This window comes from Phoenix dactylifera, unplaced genomic scaffold, assembly GCF_009389715.1.
Source record: "Phoenix dactylifera cultivar Barhee BC4 unplaced genomic scaffold, palm_55x_up_171113_PBpolish2nd_filt_p 000397F, whole genome shotgun sequence".
Taxonomy (NCBI): Eukaryota; Viridiplantae; Streptophyta; class Magnoliopsida; order Arecales; family Arecaceae; genus Phoenix; species Phoenix dactylifera.
In genome coordinates this window covers 237,068-259,302 of record NW_024067841.1, presented here as the reverse complement: position 1 = coordinate 259,302, position 22,235 = coordinate 237,068, and the positions used below count along the sequence as shown (strand labels likewise).

At 45.0% G+C, this 22,235-nt stretch overlaps 1 protein-coding gene and 1 pseudogene across 2 annotated transcripts; both read right to left on the bottom strand.

Annotated features, from left to right (window-relative positions):
• Nucleotides 1–419: 419 nt before the first annotated feature.
• On the bottom strand, nt 420–1,458 carry LOC103697218 (annotated as a pseudogene).
• On the bottom strand, nt 1,432–4,135 carry LOC103699314 (1-aminocyclopropane-1-carboxylate synthase-like). 2 transcript variants are annotated; one of them, XM_008781347.3, is made up of 4 exons: nt 3,870–4,135; nt 3,316–3,447; nt 2,862–3,022; nt 1,432–2,458 (listed from the first exon to the last, which is right to left on the bottom strand). In XM_008781347.3, exons 1-4 carry the CDS (start codon nt 4,047–4,049, stop codon nt 1,480–1,482), a joined length of 1,452 nt encoding a protein of 483 aa, XP_008779569.1. In that variant the 5' UTR covers nt 4,050–4,135; the 3' UTR covers nt 1,432–1,479. The 2 variants fall into 2 exon arrangements, with proteins under 2 accessions (XP_008779569.1, XP_026657629.1); XM_026801828.2 differs by having other exon boundaries at nt 3,536–4,006.
• Between the last annotated feature and the right edge of the window lie 18,100 nt (nt 4,136–22,235).

The following is a 22,235-nucleotide window of genomic DNA, read 5'->3' as shown; positions in this document are numbered from 1 at the left end:
AAACCAAACCAAACCAAAACCAAAACCAAATGACAACATCAAGTTTAAAGAAGATTAATGGCATTGTATAGTTTTGAACGTTATGAAGACAACAGCATCTAATAAGATTACAACTTTTTTGACTATCATCACATGTTCAGCAATAGCGATGAGCTTGCCAACGTGTCCTTTTCAAGTGCGTTATAGATGCGGGATAAGTTCAGGATGATGAGTAGTTTCAGGGTCAGAAAAAAATTTCATGTTGAAGGATTTAAGTTAGAACAGTCGCCTTGGAACAATTGAGGGTAAATATCATTGGAAAGTGAAATGGTCATAAGGTCCAACGGAAGTTCCCAGAAATATATTGCTAAGTGGCCTTAAAAAGGAGCACGGATTTTAAAACAAAGGTCAATACGATCCTTTTCACCATTACAGAGAAATCAGGGAGCTAAGGAATTTCTTTTCCTCCTTATTTTCTAAAACATTCCATGTAGAATTTAAAGATAGATATTTGAGTAGTTTTTACTCAAAAAAAAAGATAAAATTTTTCTTAAAAAAGGAAAGGAGGAAAGAACAATACATATTTGAGTAAGCTTTAAACATTTAGTACCTGTACTTCGGTTCTAATCTACAGGAGAGTGCTATACTACTCAGCTGAAGTGGTGGCTTGACCAACACGAGAGTGCGGTGACATTAAGCTTGGGGTCATGGGGGTCATGGTGGTCATGCCCTCAAACCTCCGAGGCAAGCTTAAGCGAAGCCCAGCCTGCCACCTCTTGCCGCAGCCTGCTTCACCTGGTGCATAAATGACTTGAACCTTTGAAGGGCTACTTCCATGGTCTCGTCATCCATGTTGGCAAAGCACACCCTAAACCACCCAGGTTCACTGCAATGAAACGAGGAACCGGGCAACACATTAAGCTTCATATCGTCAATTATCCTGCGCTACAGCTCGAGTTCTCCTTCAACTGTGGATTCCTTGAGAAGCAGTCTCAAGTCCATCCAGCAGAACAGCCCGGCGTTGCTCTCCAAACACTGGATTCCCTCCTGCGCAAGCCGAGAAGTGAAGATCCCGTGCCTCTCCGATAACCTCCTCCTGCTCTCTGCTATCAACTCGGATGTGAATTCATCATCTGATAGCATGGAGGCAAGCAGGTATTGTGTTTGTGAGGAGACTAATCCAAAGCTCGACATCCTACGAGCGCAGCGAACCACTGTATCATTGTAGGAGTACACCATGCCAACCCTGAATCCAGGGAGGCCGAGGACCTTGGAGAGGCTGTAGGTGATGTGGATGAGGCTTCGGTCATAGTTAGGATCCTCCTTGAGTATCTCAGAGACGCCAACGAATCTGGGCTCGCTGAAGACGGTCCCAGCAAAGATCTCGTTGCGGATTAGGTGGATCCTCTTGGCATTGGTGAAGCTGACTAAGGTTCTTAGTGTTTCTTTGTCCAAGGTTGTCCCCAGTGGATTTGATGGGTGGATCCTCTAGCTATACTACTAAGCTGGAGTGGTGGCTCGAACAACAGGAGAGTGCGGTGACAATAAGCTTGGGGTCATGGGGGTCATGGTGGTCATGCCCTCAAACCTCCGAGGAAAGCTTAAGCGAAGCCCATTCTGCCACCTCTTCTTCTTCGCCTGGCGCATAAATGACTTGAACCTTTGAAGGGCAACTTCCATGGTCTCGTCATCTATGTTGGCAAAGCATACCCTAAACCACCCAGGTTCACTGCAATGAAACGAGGAACCGGGCGACACATTGAGCTTCATATCGTCAATTATCCTGCGCCACAGCTCGAGTTCTCCTTCAACTGTGGATTCCTTGAGAAGCATTTTCAAGTTCATCCAGCAGAACAGCCCAGCGTTGCTCTCCAAACACTGGATTCCCTCCTGCGCAAGCCGAGAAGTGAAGATCTCGTGCCTCTTCGATAGCCTCCTCCTGCTCTCTGCTATCAACTCGGTTGTGAATTCATCATCTGATAGCATGGAGGCAAGCAGGTATTGTGTTTGTGAGGAGACTAGTCCAAAGCTCGACATCCTACGAGCGCAGCGAACCACTGTATCATTGTAGGAGTAGACCACGCCAACCCTGAATCCAGGGAGGCCGAGGACCTTGGAGAGGCTGTAGGTGATGTGGATGAGGCTTTGGTCACAATTAGGATCCTCTTCGAGTATCTCGGAGACGCCAACGAATCTGGGCTCGCTGAACACGGTCCCTGCGAAAATCTCATCGCAGATTAGGTGGATCCTCTTGGCATTGATGAAACTGACCAAGGTTCTTAGTGTTTTTTTGTCCAAGGTTGTCCCCAGTGGATTTGATGGGTTGGTTACCAAGACCCCTTTAACTCTAATATTCGCCTGCTGGGCTTTCTCATAAGCAGATTCAAGTGCGGACTGGGTGATTTTGAAATGATTGGTGCTCTCGCAGTGAATTGGAAAGAGCTGGATTCCTGTTCTCCACCTGAGGTCTCGATCGAATCTGAACATGATACATGAATTGTAAGTTTAGCTTTATATATTGTTGTGCAAATAATGAATATAAGATGATTGAGTTTCAAGATACCATTTGCGAGTAGGTTTTAGATATGCAGTGTATAGACTTGCAAAATGTTCAAACCTCTCCACAAATATGGCTACGTTAAATATAAATGAGGTTTTAGTAATACCGCTTTCGTCCATATATATAAGAAGAAAAAAGGATAACCAGAAATATTTTTGTTGAATTTTCATTTGTTATTAGACTCGTAAACCAGAATGTCTTGGTATCTACCATATCATCAGCCTTGGAAGATTTCCATTTAGAAGAAAAAAAAGTAGGATTATGTCGTGTTTGTGATAGACATCAAAACTTAAATATATATAGAGGAGCTTATACGACATACGCTGGATAATATGGCGTTGGAACAAGGAATGCTTCGCCAGGGTCAGCCAAACAAAAGGCCAATATTTCGGCAGCCCCGGTAGCTCCACCGCTCATCACTATCCTCGCAGGGTCAAAATTGATTCCTTCTCCTCTCACTTTCCCCATGAACTTGGCAATGGCCTGCAAGTTTTGACAAATCACATCGTTAGCCATTTCGCGTTCCATCCGCAAAGCAACTACAATTACTTACTTTTACGGACAAGACCACCATTAAATCACTATCAAGATTTCAATCAGCGTAGGAGTCTTAAGACCACTTCTGGTATTTATGCTGGATAACTCCATTGAAAACTTCAGAAGCTAAAACCTTTTGCAAGGACTTGATACATCTTTGCAAACTTGATGACATTATTCATAACAAGATAAGCAAATCATTATGCTAGAAATAAATAAGCTGCGCTTTTGTTAATTACCTCTCTGAATTCAGGCAGGCCGTGGTAATCCTGGAAATTTGCGATCGCTTTGAATTCTGGAACTCCCGCTTCAGTGCAAATGGAGGCCTTCGGGTTCTTCTTAATCCACTCTTGCATCAAATCCAGGCAAAGCTGAAAAGTAAATAAATAAATAAAAAACACCCAGTGAAGATTAATTTGAGATTACCGAACAGTGACTATAAGTAACCAAAGCACCAACCATGGGATTCGGTTTGTATCTTTTGCGAGAAAGAATAATTGAATTTTTTTGCGACGTCAACCGTTGGATTGCGCCTTGCACAGCTCTCGAAGCATTCCAACCTCTTTCTTCAAGCGCAGATCGTGATGCGGCTTTTGTGGCGGAAGAAAGTGAGTCATTCTTTCGCGCGAAAGATACAACCCGAACACCGTGGTTTGGTGCTTCTTGTACTCCTAGAAAGTGAGAATATGGATATGCTCTGCAACTAAGTGGGTGGATGGTGTTGGTTTTGCGATTGTGATTGAAATTACGTACAGCGAGGTATCGAGACGACTGCTGCTGGATATGTTCTTACCTGGTTTTCGGCCAGACCCATTTGAATGACTCCCTCTGGGTTATCGATAGGATGGAATGGATCGCTATCGTAAGCCTTCCACCCATCGAAGTAAGACGAGTTCTCGCCGTGGCCATCATTGGTTGCCATCTTCGAAAGGAGGGAGTAGTTTGGTGCACGAGGCAGCTGATCGAACTCCATCACTAAAACTCAAATGTGTGAATGTGTAATGAAGGTGAGAAACAGAGCGCGAGAATTAAGAATTTTGGAGCTTGTGCATATGGTCGGGCGGGAGATATGAGGGGGTGAAGGGAATTTATAGGGCTCAGAAGAAGCAAAGACTCTCTCAACTTCGAAATCCGACAGGTGGACCAGAGATTGTTTGGGCTCCGCCAAGGGACCCGTCAGGCCGTCACCCGTGAGAGTCGGGTCTGCCTTAAAATGGAAAACGTGAGAGGGCGTGGAATTTACGTGAATAACAGCAGACAAATCGTACGATGCCGGCTGCGTTTTCAAAAGCCTAGTCGCAATCGTAGCAAGGAAACCAAGAAATCCGGGATGGGGGAAGCTTCGTGCGAAGCGAGCGAGGCCGAGAACACGGAATTCTGAGGAGGGCGCTGACGATAGAAGGGAGACTGCGCCTCCTTGGTGGGGACCGCGCACTGATGGTGTTTTGAGGTGTTGACTATGGGGGAAGGTTAATCTCACAACTGTTTTTTTTTCTTTTTTTTTCTTTTTTTGGTGCAGCTCTCACCACTGATTTTGTGGAAGAGTGCAGAAGAGGTTTTGTTCCCTACAACTCGAAGTTATGCATCTGGTGAAATTATTGCTAAGAAGGGATGGCCGGTGGCTGGAACTGCTTCGTGTGGATGCCGTCCTTCTATTAAAAGAATTTGGTGGATATGGAAAACTCGAACATTTCTGCAAGCAATCCTTCTATTAAAACATTTCTTCGTGTGGATGGCCGGTAGCCCTGTTCTCGGGAATTCGTGCGACCACTGTTCTAACATTTCTGCAAGCGATCCTTTATTTACTAATTAGCTCGCCCTGCTTTTAATAAAATTTGAGTGGTGTTAACCTTAAAGGCTGAATTTTGATGATTACAAAACACTTGAGTTAATGTTGTATACTGATGCTGTTGGCTTGATTGTGAAGATTGAAAAGTCAAGAAAAATCAAGAAGAAAAGAAGCACTTCAAAAAAAATTTCAGATACTTCATTGGATACATTTCTAAAAGAAAAAGACTTTGTTCCAATTCATGGATATTAAAAAAAAAAAGGTCTAAAGAATTTTGTCTGAGACACTTGAGTTGATCCCTAAGTGAAGAAGACATGTTAGAGTCAACTCTGGCACGGTAGTTGTCTACTAGCATAGTGAATGAGTCGACCCCCGCAAGACTTGAGTCGACCCCAGCGTAGCTCAAATTTCATAGAGAGCTTTTGTCGCCTGAGACATTTCTTCATGAATCGACTCCTGAGTTTAAAGAGTCGACCCCCGATCTCAATGAGTCGACCCTTGTGTTTCAAGAGTCGACCCCAGCCCAGTCTCACCGTTGGACAGAAAGTCAACTTCTAGATTTCTCATGTCACGCCCCCCGCCTGCGCGGGGCACGTGAGGCACCCAGTGTCCACGTGGGGGCCACATCAGGAGGGACCGCAGGGCTCCCCTGCCAGATATTGTCCGGTTCCGGAGCTTCACACAAGCGTCCTTCACCCCTTTCCGGTTTTGTTTTCCTCCCAAAACGCGTCTGCAGGATTAGAAGACACCCGCCTCATATGCCCGGGCTTTGGAACGAGTCTTTCCGATGTGGAACTATTGGGCCTCACACCCTTCCCACCATTTGGTATCAGAGCCGAGGACGGCTCTTGTCCGATGGTGGGAAGGGTGTGAGGCCCAATACTCCCACATCGGAAAGACTCGTTCCAAAACCTGGGCATATGAGACGGGTGTCTCCAAATCCTGTAGACGCGTTTTGGATGGAAAACAAAACCGGGGAGGGGTGAAGGACGCTTGCGTGAAGCCCCGGAATCGGACAATATCTGGCAGGGGAGCCCCGTATTCCCCCCTCATGTGGCCCTCACGTGGGCACTGGGTGCCTCACGTGCTTCGCGCAGGCGGGGGCGTGACATCTCAATGAGTCGACCCTTGTGTTTAAAGAGTCGACCCTCGATCTCAATGAGTCAACCCTTATGTTTCAAGAGTCGACCTCTGAACTCAATGAGTCGACCCTTGTGTTTCAAGAGTCGACCCCAGCTCAGTCTCAGCATTTGACAGAAAGTCAACTTCTGGATTCCTCAATGAGTTGACCCTTGTATTTGTTGAGTCGACCCCCGATGCAGATGAGTTGACCTTTGGAATTGAAGATGTCGACCCTTTGAAGCTACTACTGGATGAGCCGTCTCAGGATTTTGTTGTGTCGACCCATGATAAGCATAAGTCGACTCCTGTACAACTGGCACCTCAACGGCTAGTCCGTAACAACTTTTGTCTTTTTTCCTAACCGATTGCTTTCTCATTAGAATGGCAAGGAATCTTTTGAATTTCTCTGAGGGAGCTATCTATAAATTAAAAGGAACCTCAAAAAAGGAAGCACAGAAGAAAAAACAACAGAATTGAGAATATACTTTGAGAAAATCGCAAAAGAAGAGAGAAAAAGTATTTTCAAGTTCATCCTCCTCACCTGCTTTCTTCTGAAACCATTTTTCTGTGACAAAAGCAGTTGAAGCTTCTCATCCACTGATTTAAGAAGAATTGGTGCTCAGCATTGGAATCTTCATCAACAGCCAACCTCTTCATCAGCTTCAGCATTGTTTTTATTATTTCATTCTAATTCTTTCTGAAGCTGTAGTTTTGTTATAGTAATCCTTTGGTTGGATTTTTTGCTGCTGTAACTATTTCATTGATTGAAACTTGTAAAGGCACTTTCAAACCTTAATTAGAAGTTGCTGAATTGGGTTATTCAGTAAGAAAAAGTTTGTGGTTGATTTATCTGAAAACAAAATGTGTAAAGGTTTGTGGTTGGTTATCTGTGAAAACCAACTAGGTTGTTTGTGAGCCCGAAAAACAAACTGTGTAAAGGTTTGTGGCTGGTTGCCTGTAAAAACCAACTGGATTGTTTGTGAGCCCGGAAAAACAAACAGGAATAGGTTTGTGGTTGGTTGCCTGGGAAAACCAACTGAATTTTTGATTGTGAGCTTGGAAAACAATCAGGCTGTAATCTGCTGGATTATAGTAAACTCTCAAGCTTGGCTTGAGGAGTGGATGTAGATGCTTGGGTGTGCAACGAACCACTATAAATCTCTTTGTTTGTGTGTGACTTGCCTTCTTCCTTGCTGCATCATTTTTACTACTTTGCTTACTGCACTGTTTATGTTTCTCTATTTCCGCTGCTGAGCTCTCTGAGTTTGTTTAAAGTTTTAAGTTATTTTATAAGTTTTAAAAAGACCCAATTCATCCTCCTCTTGGGCTGCATATCTGGGCAGCAAGTGGTGCTTAGCTTCCCTTGTAAAAAGAAACTCGAACTTACGCATAATTCCTCGGTCACGCTCCCGTTAAAACTATATGCCTGGACAACCAAGACGGCAGTTCTGTTGTATAAACACATGTCTATTAGTATGTAGACTCAGCTATAGTTGCCCGAGTCATATTCCTTCATGTGAATGTGCCTTTCTACAGGCGAAACGCTAGGATAGCATTTATTTCTAAACCACGCATGAGTGAGGAATAGTTATGTCAACACTACAAAGAAAAATTCTGATAAACTTCTCTTATATCATAAAGCAATGATCCATGTTTACATTTTTTTCTTTTGTGAAAAAAAAAAAAGAATCTTCGACCAACATTATTCTACAAATTACAGGACAAATAGGATTAATTTATGGCACATCTACGCTAATTAGCATAACTTTTTCTATTCTAATTCTTCTTATTCTACAAACAAATGCAACTTGAAGTCATGGATGCTTTGATAATTACCTATCCTATCTAAAAATCCATGGGTTTAAATAGATGGGGGCAACACGATTAGTAAGTGGAAGCATGAGAATTTTGATAGGCAACAAGAATCGGTAGGCTCTAATACCATGTTCTGATCCGATCTAAAAACTCGGACCTTTAGATGGATAGGCTCAATAGTATATAAATGCCACAAGAATTTTTAGCCTATCCAATATGAGATTACTATTCCTCAACACCTCTCTCATGTGTAGAGCCGGAGAGATGGAATCCAAAACGAGTTAAGATCCTATCTAAAAATGGAAGCATAGATTAGTAGGCCTGTTAACGAGCCAAGCTGCTCGGGCTCGGCTCGAACTTGGCTCGTTAGTCAAACGAGCCCGAGCCCGAGCCCAAAATGAGGCCTGTTTAAATCCGAGCCCAAGTAGCTCACGGGCCCAAACGGAGCTCGTGACTTAACACGACCAAATGAGGGGCAGCCTCGGGATCCGACGGTCGAGATCGCGCCACTGACGGACCGTGGGAGGTCAGATCTGAATCTCACTACTTGGAAACCCTGCATCCAATGATTCCAACCCAAGGGCCAAGGCCCTCCCTCTTGTTCGCGTCCATGGCTCGCCCCTCCGTTCTTGTTATCATCTCTCTCGTCTCTCTGTTCTCCTCCTCATCCCCCTGCCAAGCCCGATCTCGATCCACCTCCAAAACCGGTGGCGGCCTTCCATTATTAGAAAAGGAGGAGGAAGTTGCCGTCGTAAAGGAAGAAGAGGCGCAGCAGTGGACGGAGTGCAAAGGACAGTGGATCCACATCCGCGACCTCCCGTCGCGCTTCAACACCGACCTCCTCCAATCCTGCAATGCCTTCCCCCTCTACGACGACGGCAACTTCTGCCCCTATCTCTATCTCACCAACCAAGGCCTCGGCCCCCACACCCACAACTCCCAGAGTTGGTACCGCACAGACCCCCACATGCTTGAGCCCTTCTTCCACCGCCGCCTCCTCAAGTACCCCTACCTCACCCCCGTACTATGCCGCCCTCGATGCCCTCCCTTTTCTCTACCATCCGCCTCTTTTCAACTCTAGCCTCTACGGCCACGACCACGCCGACTTCCTCCGCTGCAACTGCCCAACCACCTGGGGTCGGCGCGGCGACCACAACCACTTCCTCGTCCTTGCCCGCCCCGCCTGGGATTTCTCCCAAGACCCCGATGCCAACCCCCCGCTCTGGGGCACCTCCTTCCTCCACCTCCTCGACTTTCTGACCTCACCGTCCTCTCCCTCTGGGGTACCGAGCTCTGTATTGGGCTCGGACTCGAGCTTGAGCTCATAATTGAAACGAGCTTTATGAGCTCAAGCTCGAGCCTTTGCTTTGCCAAGCAAGCCCGAGCTCAAGCACAATACAGAGATCGGTACTGAGCCCGAGCCCGAGCTTCTGTGAAACGAGCCTATGGATTATTAAGAATATGATCTGATAGAGATTAATATTTATAAAATATTATCTGCCTATTATGTGATATAGTTAGATGAAAAATGCCAAATGATCAAGTTTGCTCACAAATACAATATTCCATTTGGTGTTGAGTTTGTGGCGGATCTTACGGACTACACAAAGACACGACAAGCTTTGCATATGAATTTGCTGGGCAGTGCAGCAATGTTGCATGCATAGCGGCAGCAGCGGTGGTCGGTGTTTTTTTTTTTAGTACAATAGCGCCTCACGGCACACACGTACATGAGTGCAGCCAACAAAATCTAAAAAGAGAATCCGATAGAGAGAAGGAGCAGACGCTTGGTTCTCCTAAAGGAACCCTCTAGAATGTTGAGCTGTGAAGAAGGCCACCCAGTCGGCTGCACTGTTCATCTCTCAGTAGACATGAGAGACCTAGAAGGAGCCACATCCTCTCGCTAGTCTCTGAATATTGTAGAGCAGTGACTGCCCGCCCGTCTCATAGAGGACAGGAGTCATCAATGATAAGTGCATGGGGACCAACCCGTGGCGCTGCACAAGATGGTCTGGTCTTCTCCGTATAGCTGATAGCTAATCTAATGTTGATAGCCAAACTATGCTATGTCAAAAATTGATTGCCCCAGAGGTGCAAAGGATGGTTCCCATCACGAGTGGCCTTTTATTTGCTGCCACGCCATTCAGGTGCGTAAATGTCTTGGAACGAAAATCACATGCTTCCAATTTCTTTATTTGTTTTAAAGCAAAAGAAAATTTTTACATAAACAAATCGCTTAATTTGTATTTTACAAACTTAAGATATTTTTATTTGGGAAATGCTTCAGGGCCCAAAAATTGCTAAGTTGCTAACTCCATAATCAACTAATTTCCGATAGAAATAATTTCTATAAGTTGCATCAATTCTAATGACATTTTACCCTCAAGAATTTATACAATTACGATACCTTTTTTTGACTAAATGTCAAGCGTTGCGAGGTTGACCAGGATGAGGCTTTCTCATGCATTTTGTAGAAAGGCAGGTGTCAGGAGCTTGCGAACCTGGAGTCAAAGTTTTGACTATTTTTGTAACCTCATCCCCCTACCCCACCCCAAAAAAAACCTCCCCGGCCTTTTCTTTCCCCCAACTTTTTTAGATGCAGGCGGCTGCAGTGACGTACTCCGTAGGGCCTTACGTATGTAAATGGACAAATCGAGCAGACTCGTAGATCCAAGACTTACTGCTCAAACTAAGACATGGATCATTGCCTGTGTACCGCACAAAGGGCCCAGGCACGCATGTGAAAGTGGTGTTACAGGGCCACCAAGGTAGTAGCCTGGTGGTAAGGGAGCGATAATTCCGTCCAAGTTGCCCGGGTTCGAAACGCACGGGCGTCGATTAAATTAGGAGACCGAATGCCCCACGCCCGGCTGGCTTGTTGGCGGTTATGCTTTCCTTCCACTTGTACCAAGGTGGCACTGGGATGACGTACCCACACGTGAGGCGGTGAACCCAGTGGGGTGAGCCCACGGGTCGGGGAAGGCACGCGAAACCTGCGACCTGTATCGAACATTCCCTAGTGGAAGGGGGGCTCAGTAATGGGGTTGCTACGCGGGTGGGCTGGTCCCTCCCCCTCCCCTTCTATTTTTTTTTACCAAAAAAAAAAAAGTGGTGTTACAGGAGAAATTATCCCCTTCATGATGTGCACCATGCTAACTAGCTTTCTATAAACTTCGTGCTGCATGCTCGTGTAGAATTGCTCTACCAAGCATCTCATCTCAATTTGTTTTTATAGTGCATCGTTGACATGATGTGCATGGTGTTAGATATAATTTCTCGTGTTACAAGCCATCTGGCTTGAGAGAAATGCTAGATTTTTCAATAGGAGAAAACAATGTGTTAGAGGATACCTTGCAAAAACTTCCAAGCCCATTTTGCAAAAAATGCTAAGTTGATTTGCTCAACATTTTTAATTCTCAATCCTTTTCGTTCTTTAGACCTACACATCAAAGTCCAATTCACCAACCAATGGAAGCCACAAACTTTGTCCCCTTCTTTCCAAAGAAATGCACGACACATATGATCAATCCTCTCCTTGGTCTATATAATTTGTTTCCCTTTTTTAAAAAAATACTTCAATAAATTTGACTAGCTGGTCATCCGTGCCTAACACTTACATAGAAAAAAAGAAAATAGTGATGTTTGGTGCAAGTCTCTAGGTTATACGCATTATCTAATCACTATGATGTTTGTTGAATTACCGTGATACAAACTTTGTGCTTTGGCCAAGTCAATGTGCTGCAGTAGTTTTCTTATCTATTATTCCAAGAAGGATGTTTCTTCCGCATTTCCTTTAGTGTTAAGACATTGTGGACAATTAGCTAGAGAACGAATCCTGTTTGGATTTTTTAAAATTTTGATATCGTGATGTTTGTCTACCAAATTGTCTCACCCTCATTTTTTGCATGCGTCTTTACAACACTCTCGTGTCAGAATTAAACACTTGCTAGCTAGGACAATGCAAGCCATCCTTTATCACCTTTTTACCATTGAACAAACTCACATGAGGCGAACGTCTTCTATCATAAGCAAATAATCCACATGCTGAAGGATTTGATTTTCTCTCCATCTCAATCTTTTTCAACCGCAGACACATCCACGAACGTGCATGGAAGCCCAGCGGTTGGAAAGGTGAAACAAAGTGAATGGAAAACAGGTTGGTGATGGCCTGATAGTAGGAATATGAGAAGAACGGCAAGTCAGACACAAGTTTGGAAAGGAATAGTAGGAATATGAGAAGAACGGCAAGGCGAAAAGCCTCCTCCCCAGAGATCCCTTAGGGCTCGTTTGGTTCGCGGGAAAAGAAGGGAAGAAAGTGTGGTCAACGGAAAAGTAATGAGATGCCTCTTGTTTAGTTGGAGTTTTCAAAGGAGATAGACGGGAAAGTTGTATTCCCATGGGAATATGATTCTCACATTTCGGGTTCGTTTGGTTCGCGGAAAAAGAAGGGGGGAAAGTGTGGTCAACGGAAAAGTAATGAGATGCCTCTTGTTTGGTTAGAGTTTTCAAAGGAGAGAGAAGGAAAAGTTGTATTCCCATGGGAATGTGATTCCCATATTTCATGGAAAAGTCTTTCCCATGAGAAGAAACATAGGAAAGTTACTTTTCCATGAGAAACATGGAAAAGTTACTTTCCCATGAGGCGGGAATCACTCCATTTTTACTTTTTCCCAAAAAGTCCCTTCAGCATTAAAGAAGTATTAAAGAGGCATTAAAAACCTAATTTTTATTAAGGGCATAATAGGAATTATATATAACTTTCCTAGGAAAGTGGATGGCCAACCAAACATAAGCACCTTGGAAATTTGTCACTTTCCTATGGTCAACCAAACATGCCAAAAGTACTTCCCTAGGCATTCTCTTCCTAGGAATTTGTTTCCCAGGAATCATATTCCTAGGAAGGAAAATGCTTCCTGCGAACCAAACGAGCCCTTCATGGAAAAGTCTTTCCCATGAGAAATATGGAAAAGTTATTTTTCCATGAAGCGGAAATCACTCCATTTTTACTTTTTCCCAAAAAGGCCCTTCAGCATTAAAGAAGCATTAAAGAGTCATTAAAGATCTAATTTTTATTAAGGGCATAATAGAAATTATACATAACTTTTATAGGAAAGTAGATAGCCAACCAAACATAAGCACTTAGGAAATTTGTCACTTTTCCATGGTCAACCAAACATGTCAAAAGTACTTTCTTAGGCATACTCTTCCGAGGAATTTGTTTTCTAAGAATCATATTCCTACGAGGAAAAATGATTCCCGCGAACCAAACGAGCCCTTAATTGATGTGGTTTGTATAAAGGGGAGGGTGAGATTCCGTCATAATTCTAGACGCACACGATCTATTGGTCAGCCATATGTCACCCAGCTATTGGTCAGCTGAGCTCGCAAGCATAACTTCGACGGACGGTGGATTTGAGCCGCATTAGTAACCCTTATGCTTCAACTCAAGAAAGGACCCCCGACCCTACATGGGAGACAGTGTTTCGGTAATCAAGACAACGCACGACATATGCCGAAACGCGGAGGTGGATCACGCGAGCGCGAGGAAGGTGGGGCGGGGTTTTCCGGTGGTACTCTGTGGACCAGCGAGAGGGAGCTTTCGGAGCAAAATCCAAATCACTCGCGTCTAGATCACCAACTTGATCAACTGGCACTCTCTAAACGATGCAAATTAAAATAGAATTTTTCATATTTGTGTCGTGCAGGAATTTAAGTTGAGTTTCATATCGTTGGTCATAAACGATTTTGTTCAGATTTTTCATATTTTTGCCATGCTGGAAGTAGATATCGTTTTGTTTCAAGCACAAATGCCACGTTGGCCATAATGCAAATCCATAATTTTTTCTTTTCTTTTCTGGGTAAAATCCAACGAGGATCTTGACTTCTATTAAAGAATGTAGTCCAGCTTGGAGGTACGAAGACCATCCACAGCTTGAACGAAATCCAACATCAAAAAGCAACGACCATCCACAGCTGGTCACGAAGACTTTGGAGCTCCTTACTAATTCCTGCTGGCTGCAGCAGCCTCTTAAGCTTCCCTTACGGTCTTCGAGTCACCCCTTTCTTTCTTTTTGTAATTTAATAACTTGCCTTTTATGTTCTTTTATAAATTTTGGGGTGTAACTTGCTCTCATAAATGTGCAGCTCAATGTCGCCGTGAGATCTAGCAAAATGTCGCGGTCGCTGATAGACGCACTCCGGAGCCGACATGGCGTGCACCACTATGTACCGGCAAGGTCATCTTTCGAGCACCTAACAGATGCGTACAGTTCCATCCATCAAGTCATTCCATTCCATTTGCTCATGTTTGACACATTGCTCGTGAAAATGTCATGCCTGCATGTGAGTTTTGATGAGGAAAATACTGGGGATTCAAAGCCAACAAGTTTGGTTCCTATTTGGCCACCAATAGCCTCCTATGCCAAACAAAAATCATATGGGGCCAGCGTCCGAAAAAAATTATAAGGAGTGTTTCCTATTTTATCATGTTTTTCTTAATGCCAAACCTAAAACTCAAAGATTTCTCTTGCTAACTAAGTTGTCGGTCTCGTGATTATAAAAGTAGCACGACATCCTCCTCCTTCCTCATTATCAAGACATCCTCCTCTTTTCTCATTTTCAAAACATACTTTTTACTGGTACACACTATATGGCTAGATGATACACACCAAATGAATTAATAATCTACCAAGTTAGTACACATCTTTAGGTAAATCGATACACAGTTTTTAAAATATGGTGTTTAAGAATATACAGTATGTGGGGGTAAAAAATGGATCGTCCTGTTCACAACGTGGGACCACCCAATTTCAGCCAAATAAACATCAGCACCGAGCAGGTCATACCACAGTCCTGCTGAACACCAGTCCGACCCCGGACCCTACAAAAGGCCGAGCAGAACTTGCCCGGACCTCTCCGCTCGGAGCGTCCTGCAGGATCGACCAAGAGCTGAAGAGACTCCATCGACCGCAGGTATCTACAATGGCGCCCCTCGAGCCGGGCTCGGAGCGCCCTGCAGGACCGATCGAGAGCCAAAAAGGCTCCGTCGATTGTAGGTATTCGTAACGACGCCTTGGCCCAAGCTCGAGGCCCCCTACCGAGTTGGCTTCAAAACCGAGGAGGCTGGGCTGACCTCAGTGTCTGTCGAGCTGATCTCATCAAATATATGTAGCGGCCCCCCCAAGCGAGCTCGACCTCAGTGCTCATGAAGCTGACTTCACCAAGTAAAGGTTGCGGCCTCCAAGCGAGCCCGACCTCGTGCACGGCCACATCCACGTGTGCACCTACGCGCGCCCCTATGCCCACATACTTGACCATACATTATAACCTTATCGCGCCATGCTTTGCTTGCTGGCCACTCCACGACATGTCAACCAGAGACCATACCCCGCCACCTCTGTCGACGCCATGCCGTTCATAAGGACGGCCTACACCGTATGCCTCAAGCAAGCCCTCGCTGCACGCCACCTGAGCACCTCCACGAAGACTATAAATAGCCCCATCAGGTAACGCCTAAGGACTTTTTAGCTGGACCACCTAAAATCTACTCTAACTTTATCATCGGAGGGGCCTCACCGAAACTCTACCGGCGAGGCTTTGTGCAGGTCCGCCGGTGCGTAGGAAGCGACTCCCTTCTCCATCCCATTCGACAGCTTCCTCCAACTCCTCCGGCGTGGTCACTCTCGAGCAGCTCCCTCCAGCTCCCTCTTCGGCCTCTTGCCGCTGTTGCTCGGCGGCCTTTGCTCGATCCTCAGCCTCCCGCCTCAGGAGCACGACATGCTGCATCCTTGGCCGGAGCACCCTCAGCAACCCCCGACAGTTAGACATTCCAGATACCAGCATGTCAACTATATGAAGAAGCTGACACAAGAAACAAAGTGTTAGCTGAGGTCAAGCACTTAGAAGAGATATAAAAAGCAAGGGTATGACATTACTTACCAAGACAAGGCGGAGTATGCTTTGTCAGCGAAAATGTCGAACCCCAGCCCGTCCAACCAAGCTCGGTCATCTGGAAGTGTGTTACAACGGACGAGCTCGCGAGCGACCTTGCCAAACTCGAAGGCCATGTCGTCCTCGAACAGATGACGCCCGGGCTGGAACGGCCTCCTCCCAGACTCCTAGGGAGTGGGCTCGGCCCTAGCCGAGGTCGGCACCCCAGATGAGGACCCGGCCCCGGAAGAACTCGCGGCCCTAGCGGAGGTCAGCACCCTAGATGAGGGCCCGGCCCTGGAAGAGCCTGCGACCCCAGCAGAGGTGGGGACCCCAGGAGTGGACGGGATCCCCGAAGAAGTCAGGACCCCGAGCCCACTCCTTGGCTCAGGGTCCGATCCGCACTGGCGGACGGCTTTGCGGACCCTTCAAGCTCCGTCCCCAGGCGCTCCCGCTGGCTCTATAGCACCCCCTTCTACTATCAGTAGGGGCACCTCGACTTCAGTGATTAAGGCCTACTCGAGCCCAGGCCGGACAAGTTCAGCGGTGTCAACCTGAGCGGGCTCATCCCACATGACATCCGAAGACGATGCGACCCTGGCTTTCTTTAGCCCTCGCTCGGGCCGAGCTCCATCTGAGGCAGCTACCCTCTTATGGCCTCTAGCCATTATAGTCTTGGCATCGAAAAGCATCCCTGCGATCTCTGATAACATAAGCCTTAGCGGGAGTTAAATATTAAAAAAGGGAGAAAAAAAAGAAGGATGGCTACGCCGCCCTTACCCTCAGGATGAGCTGAACTCAGACCGACATTTACTAGAGCTTCCTCGCTGAGCAGATCAGGAAGCCTCAGAGCCCCTCCAAGCTCGAGCAGCTCGTCCAAACTTTTCTGCTCGAACCGCGACAACTTGGGAGATTTATTATTTACTACAGCCTGTGGCAATCCCCAAGTCAGGTCAAACCCCCACGACCGCTTGGAGGAAAAAAAAAGAACTTGTCCTTCCACCCATGAATGGAGGAAGGAGTACCTCGAAAAAGAGTGTGGCCTTCCTGAGGAGAGAAGTACCACCACCCCTTGTTTGCAGGATTAGCTTTCAGTATGAAGCAACCCCATAAGACATTCACCGAAGTGTGAAGACCATAGGCAAGGCAGAGGGCAAGGAAGCCGATGATCATCCTCCAAGAGTTCGGAGCAAGCTGCGCCGGGACAAGGCGATAAGTCTCCAGCAGCTTGTTCACAAACCCGTGAATGGGGAAGCTCAGCCCTGCTCGGAGTGTTTCTACATACACTCCGATCCAACCTCTAGGAGGGTCGGTGACTCGAGCCCCGGGCTCTAGAAGCTCAAGGGTGAACTCTTGAGAAAAGAAGAACTGAGCCCGAATCGGTCCTAGCTCCTCTTCATCTATGTTCGAGCCGGTCCCATACGGACCATGATTCACCTCGAGCTCGGCCTCCCCTGCTTCCGAAGAACCCGAGCTCGGGATGGACCCGTGCTAAGCATGAGGGCTCTTGAGGACGATCCCATTGCCTTGCTCACAGGGAATCTAAACAAAAGAAAATAGAAAAAGCTTTTCCAAGCGATCGAGAAAGATGAAGACACCTACCTAAGGTCTCACCAGAAAAGAAAGCATGAAAAGAGGGCTGTCGGAGACTAAGAGCAAAGCTCGCCGCGAAGTTCGCCGAGGAGCTCCAAAATACTCCGGAAGCCTCCTAGAAAGCTTAGGAGTGACAATGGCGGCCGGAAAGAAAGGAAGCAAGAGATCAAATAAGGGCTCGGGGATCTCTCTAAGGCCTTATATAGCCTCCCTCGATGACTCAGATCGGCTTAATCAAGAGGTGAGGTAGCCGGATCTCGCCGAGTAGCGGGCCCAGGAGCTGCCTCAGCAGATCTCCCTAGATCACGGTACTAAAAACCGATCATCATAGCGAACGCTTCGAGAGATGAGGGCATTAATGATTAGCCCCTCGTATTCCACAAAGCAACGCTTCGGAAGGGAGGGCACACGCCACACATTAAACAGCCCCCGTAGCCGTTTCCGCTTCGAGTGATGTGACAGTGTCACTCGAGCTCGGCTCGGGAAGCCCACCTTGAAGCCGACCTTGAAGTCCACACGAATACGAAGGTAGACTATAAAGAGGACTAGGTGGCCGACTTTACAAGAATAAAAGAAAAGGGGATAGGCGGAAGAAAGCTTAGTTAGTTCGAGCGGCCTCAGTCTCGACCTCGAGATCGGCCTCTGTCCCGACCTCGAGAGTAGCCTCCGTCCCTACTTTGTGTCCCGGCCTTGACGAGCTCTTTGCTGACTCTGCAAAGCTATCTATGCAGTTCGGACCTTGCAGGATCGACCAAGAGCCGAAGAGTCTCCGTCGACCGCAGGTATTTACAATAGCATCCCTCGAGTCGGGCTCGAAGCGCTCTACAGGATCGACCAAGATCCGAAGAGGTCCCGTCAATCGCAGGTATCCGTAACGACACCCCGGCCCAAGCTCGGGGCCCTTCTCTGTCAGCTCCCTCCGACCCCTCCGGCAAGGTCACTCTCGGGCCGAATTTGAACCACAACACAGTACGTAGTATACACTTAACAAATTAGTTATTTAGAAACTTTATACACATTTTCAAACAAATTAATACATAGTTTCTAGAATATCATATTCACCCATATACAATACATAGCCAGATGATATACACTTATCAACTTCTAATACATGCCGTAAGCCTATTTGATACACACTCAATAGTGATCAATATATCTTTAGGTAAATGATACAAAATTATTAGAACATAACTTTTATCAGTACACACTACATAACCAAGTGATATATATCAAGTAAATTAGTCATTAGGAAGGCAATACATAACTTTAAGTAAGTGATATATAGTTTCCAGACCATGGTGTTTATCAGAACCAGTACATAGTTTTTTTGTTTTGTTTATTTTTCAAAATACTGATCATCCGACCGTATACTATATATTGGTGGATGCCATGTTCTCTCCATCGACTTCCTCTTCTTATGGGATTGGTGGGATTTGCCGAATATAAATCCACATAAAGTGCAGAGCCGAGAATAAAATCGTGCGGTCTAGCATTCTTTGATGGGAATTAACGTGAATACTAATTTCTAATGCGTGGCATACGTACCACCACGAAGTCAATGTGATCGCGTTGCGTCAAATACTCATGGTCTAAAAAGAGAGTGGTGAGCCTTCCAACCATAATCTAGCTTCCCTCGAGGGCAAAAACGTATGAACGGCGTTCAGGAGGGGACTCACCACATCTATAGTCCGAATTATAACATTTTCCTTGCATGGGACCCACCAGCGGATCAGTTCCTTCGGGGTCGTCGACTGTGTTGTCTGGCATTGTAAAAGTCCTCGGTTAAAGTCAAACTGGGGACCACTTTTTGGATAAGTTCGCCATGGATCCCGAGCCCATTGTTTTCATTTATAAGTTGGTCATGGAGGCCTTCAGAGGGTGCTCGTTGAAGTATTTTTATTTTCAATCAATTTTGTCGCAAAGTTGTCCCTTAAAAAAAAAAAGTAATCTGTCTCGCGGTGTGTTTGACTTGGTTGCTTATCTTTTACTTGGTTGCAACGAAAGATCTAGAGAATTTCTCACTTGATTTGGACAGGATCGTCAAAAATGTTGACCTAAGACCGTTTGTTTCGTGGTGGTTGGCAAGTTGACTTCCTTATAAACGGAAGGATTTCAAAATTTGACTGCTGGAGGCAAGAGATGCGGAACAGCTTGATTTCTCAAATAGGTTCGTATTTTAATCGGGTCAGATTAATGTTAATGTTGCAAAGGTAAATTGACTCGGGATGTAATGAAGCACAGAAAAACAATAGCTTTGAAGGATTCTTATGTTCGTGCTCTAAGCATGAGCCAAGAAGAAGGGAAAAAGAAAAGCTCTAAGTGCAATATGACAATTTCCATTGTTTATTGCAATTTCTCCAATATAGACAAAATGCGCCATCTAATTTCGTCAGCATTCAAGTACCGCTGTTATTGTTACAAATTTCCCTTTGTGCACAAAATACACATAAGTTCATTAAACCTCCCCATATTTTGTAGGATTCAGCTATTAGTTTTGGATTAATGACAATTCTGGTGGCAGCAATCTAAGAGCCATGGCCCTAATACCTTGGTAACCATGTATGTATGCCTTAGTAATCCACATTTGTTAATATCCCATATAAGCCCTTGTTGACATCCAATTACAGTTCATGTGATTCCTTTTTGAATGGAAGGTTGGCAATGAATGCCATCCTGCTTCATTTCATCGCCAACGGATATCATTCTTACTTATGGATGTCCAACCTGTTTCTGTATTCACTCACCAATAATCAACATTGAAATTTAGATTTAAATTGAATCCTCATAGCATGATAAAAAAATGCATATGTGGATATGGTAGATATACATCTGATCCAGATCTCAATAGTTTGGGTTAACTTCAACAGTGAAAGCACCAAGAAAGGCGGAGTCATGCACCAGATACTTGAAATAAGGTTGGCAAGGCAATCAAACTACTGTTTGTAACCTTGGCACTGTTGTTAAATCTTAAATGAGAACGATGATGACAATTATGATTGTGATATCTCCGACATGGTAGTGACAAGGAAAAGTCTTTGATCGTGCCATATCACCACAAACTCCCAATAGTAAACATTATTGTTCATTAAATACTTGGAACATAAACAGCAAATGATCAAGGCATTTGCAAGGTGACACTACAACTGTCATAATTGCAGATATGATTGAGACATTCTCAAACACAATTTGCAACCTATGTTTTCCTTCCTTCCATTTTCAATAAAGTAAAATTATCATAAGTAGTCATGCGAAACATGTAGAATGATGAAAACATTAAATTGGACTGATATTTCAGCACATGCTATATACAAAAGCAATAATCAATATACATACCATATAGCAAGCTAAGATAGGCAATCAATCCTTGCTCTCTCAATTTTTTTGAAGCTTCTCGTATGATTTCTTGAGACCTGCTAATTTGCAGCAAAGTTAATCAAACACGTGGAAAAACAAGCATTGTCGATAAAGGTGCCAATAAGAACTACTCAAGAAAGTAGTGAAGTACTGTTCACCAAAGTCGATCTCAAGTAGCAGTGTTATTGTGCCGCCATACAAGTGCAGCCATCATTCAAGAAAGTCGTGAAAACTAATTCCATCACTAACCACATACTGACTGCACAATGTGTTTTATTCAGTAAAGTACTCTTTTTTCAAGAAAAAACAGTACCCTTGGGCCTGGCCACTTTGGGTCGGCCCATGAGCCCAAAAAAACTAGATTATTACATACTCACCTTTCCGTTAAAATAATTTCATCCTCGAAATTAACTTACTTAAGATTCAGACTTTGAAAGTACTCCACCGTCATACTTATTATAACTAATCCTCAAGCCATTAATCAAGTCTAAGGTCATTGCATGATCTCACAACTTTTTTAAAATCCAAAATATCTAGATTTTCTAAGCAATTTGATTAGACAATCTAGATCGACCTTTCTTTCTAAAAGGGTTTACTCCAAATTCAATGGGTTAGAAGTCTTTGAGCCAATATCACTATGAGTAGAAATAACTCTATTAACCTCCAAATTTTCTTCACCAAGATTTTTAATATCCATCAGTAATGCTATATGTGATAATTCATGTAAGCATCCCTACTCAATATGATATTTTATTAGTGGCTTCATCAACAATGACAAAAGATTCCTGCTCAAATCATAAATCTAGACTTGAGTTTAAATTAATACATCTAATAGACTCCAACAATTATGAGAAATATCTAGTAGCCCGATCCAAATATAAAAATTTGAATTGCTAGAATTTTCCACCAATACACATACTCTATAGCCTTAAAAATAAAATTAAATCGACCAACAGAAATACACCTATTTACAATATCTGACAATTTCAATTTCAAATATAATCCTCATACAGATTTAACCTCGAAGGATATTTCTTTCTAATATTATGAAAAATCTTTCTTAGCTCACTCCAATACTATGATAGATCCATGCACAAATAGGGCTGTCAACGGGCCGAGCTGCTCAGGCTCGGCTCGAGCCCGGCTCGGTAAAAGCCCGGCTCGGGCTCGGCTCGTTAGTCAAACGAGCCCGAGCCCAAAATGAGGCCCGTTTAAATCCGAGCCCGAGCCCGAGCAGCTCACGAGCCCAAACGAGCCCAACCAATAACCCATTCCCTCCACCGACCACCTCCTCTCTTTTTATTTTTTTTTCTTCTCCTTCCTTCTGGGTTTTTCCAGAATCTTCCCGGCTCCCGCACCCGGTGTTAGTGTGGCGGTGTCCCTCCCCCGAGTCCCCTCTCGCCTTCCTCCTCCGCCGACCACCGCCGATGCCTCGCTGCCTCCTTCCGCCGCCTGGGAAATAAGCACGCGAGGCCCCTCCCCCTCTTTCTTCTCCGTTTCTCCCCCTCCCTTTTCCTCTCTTTGCCGACTCCTCTACCGGCGAGACTGCGATAGAGG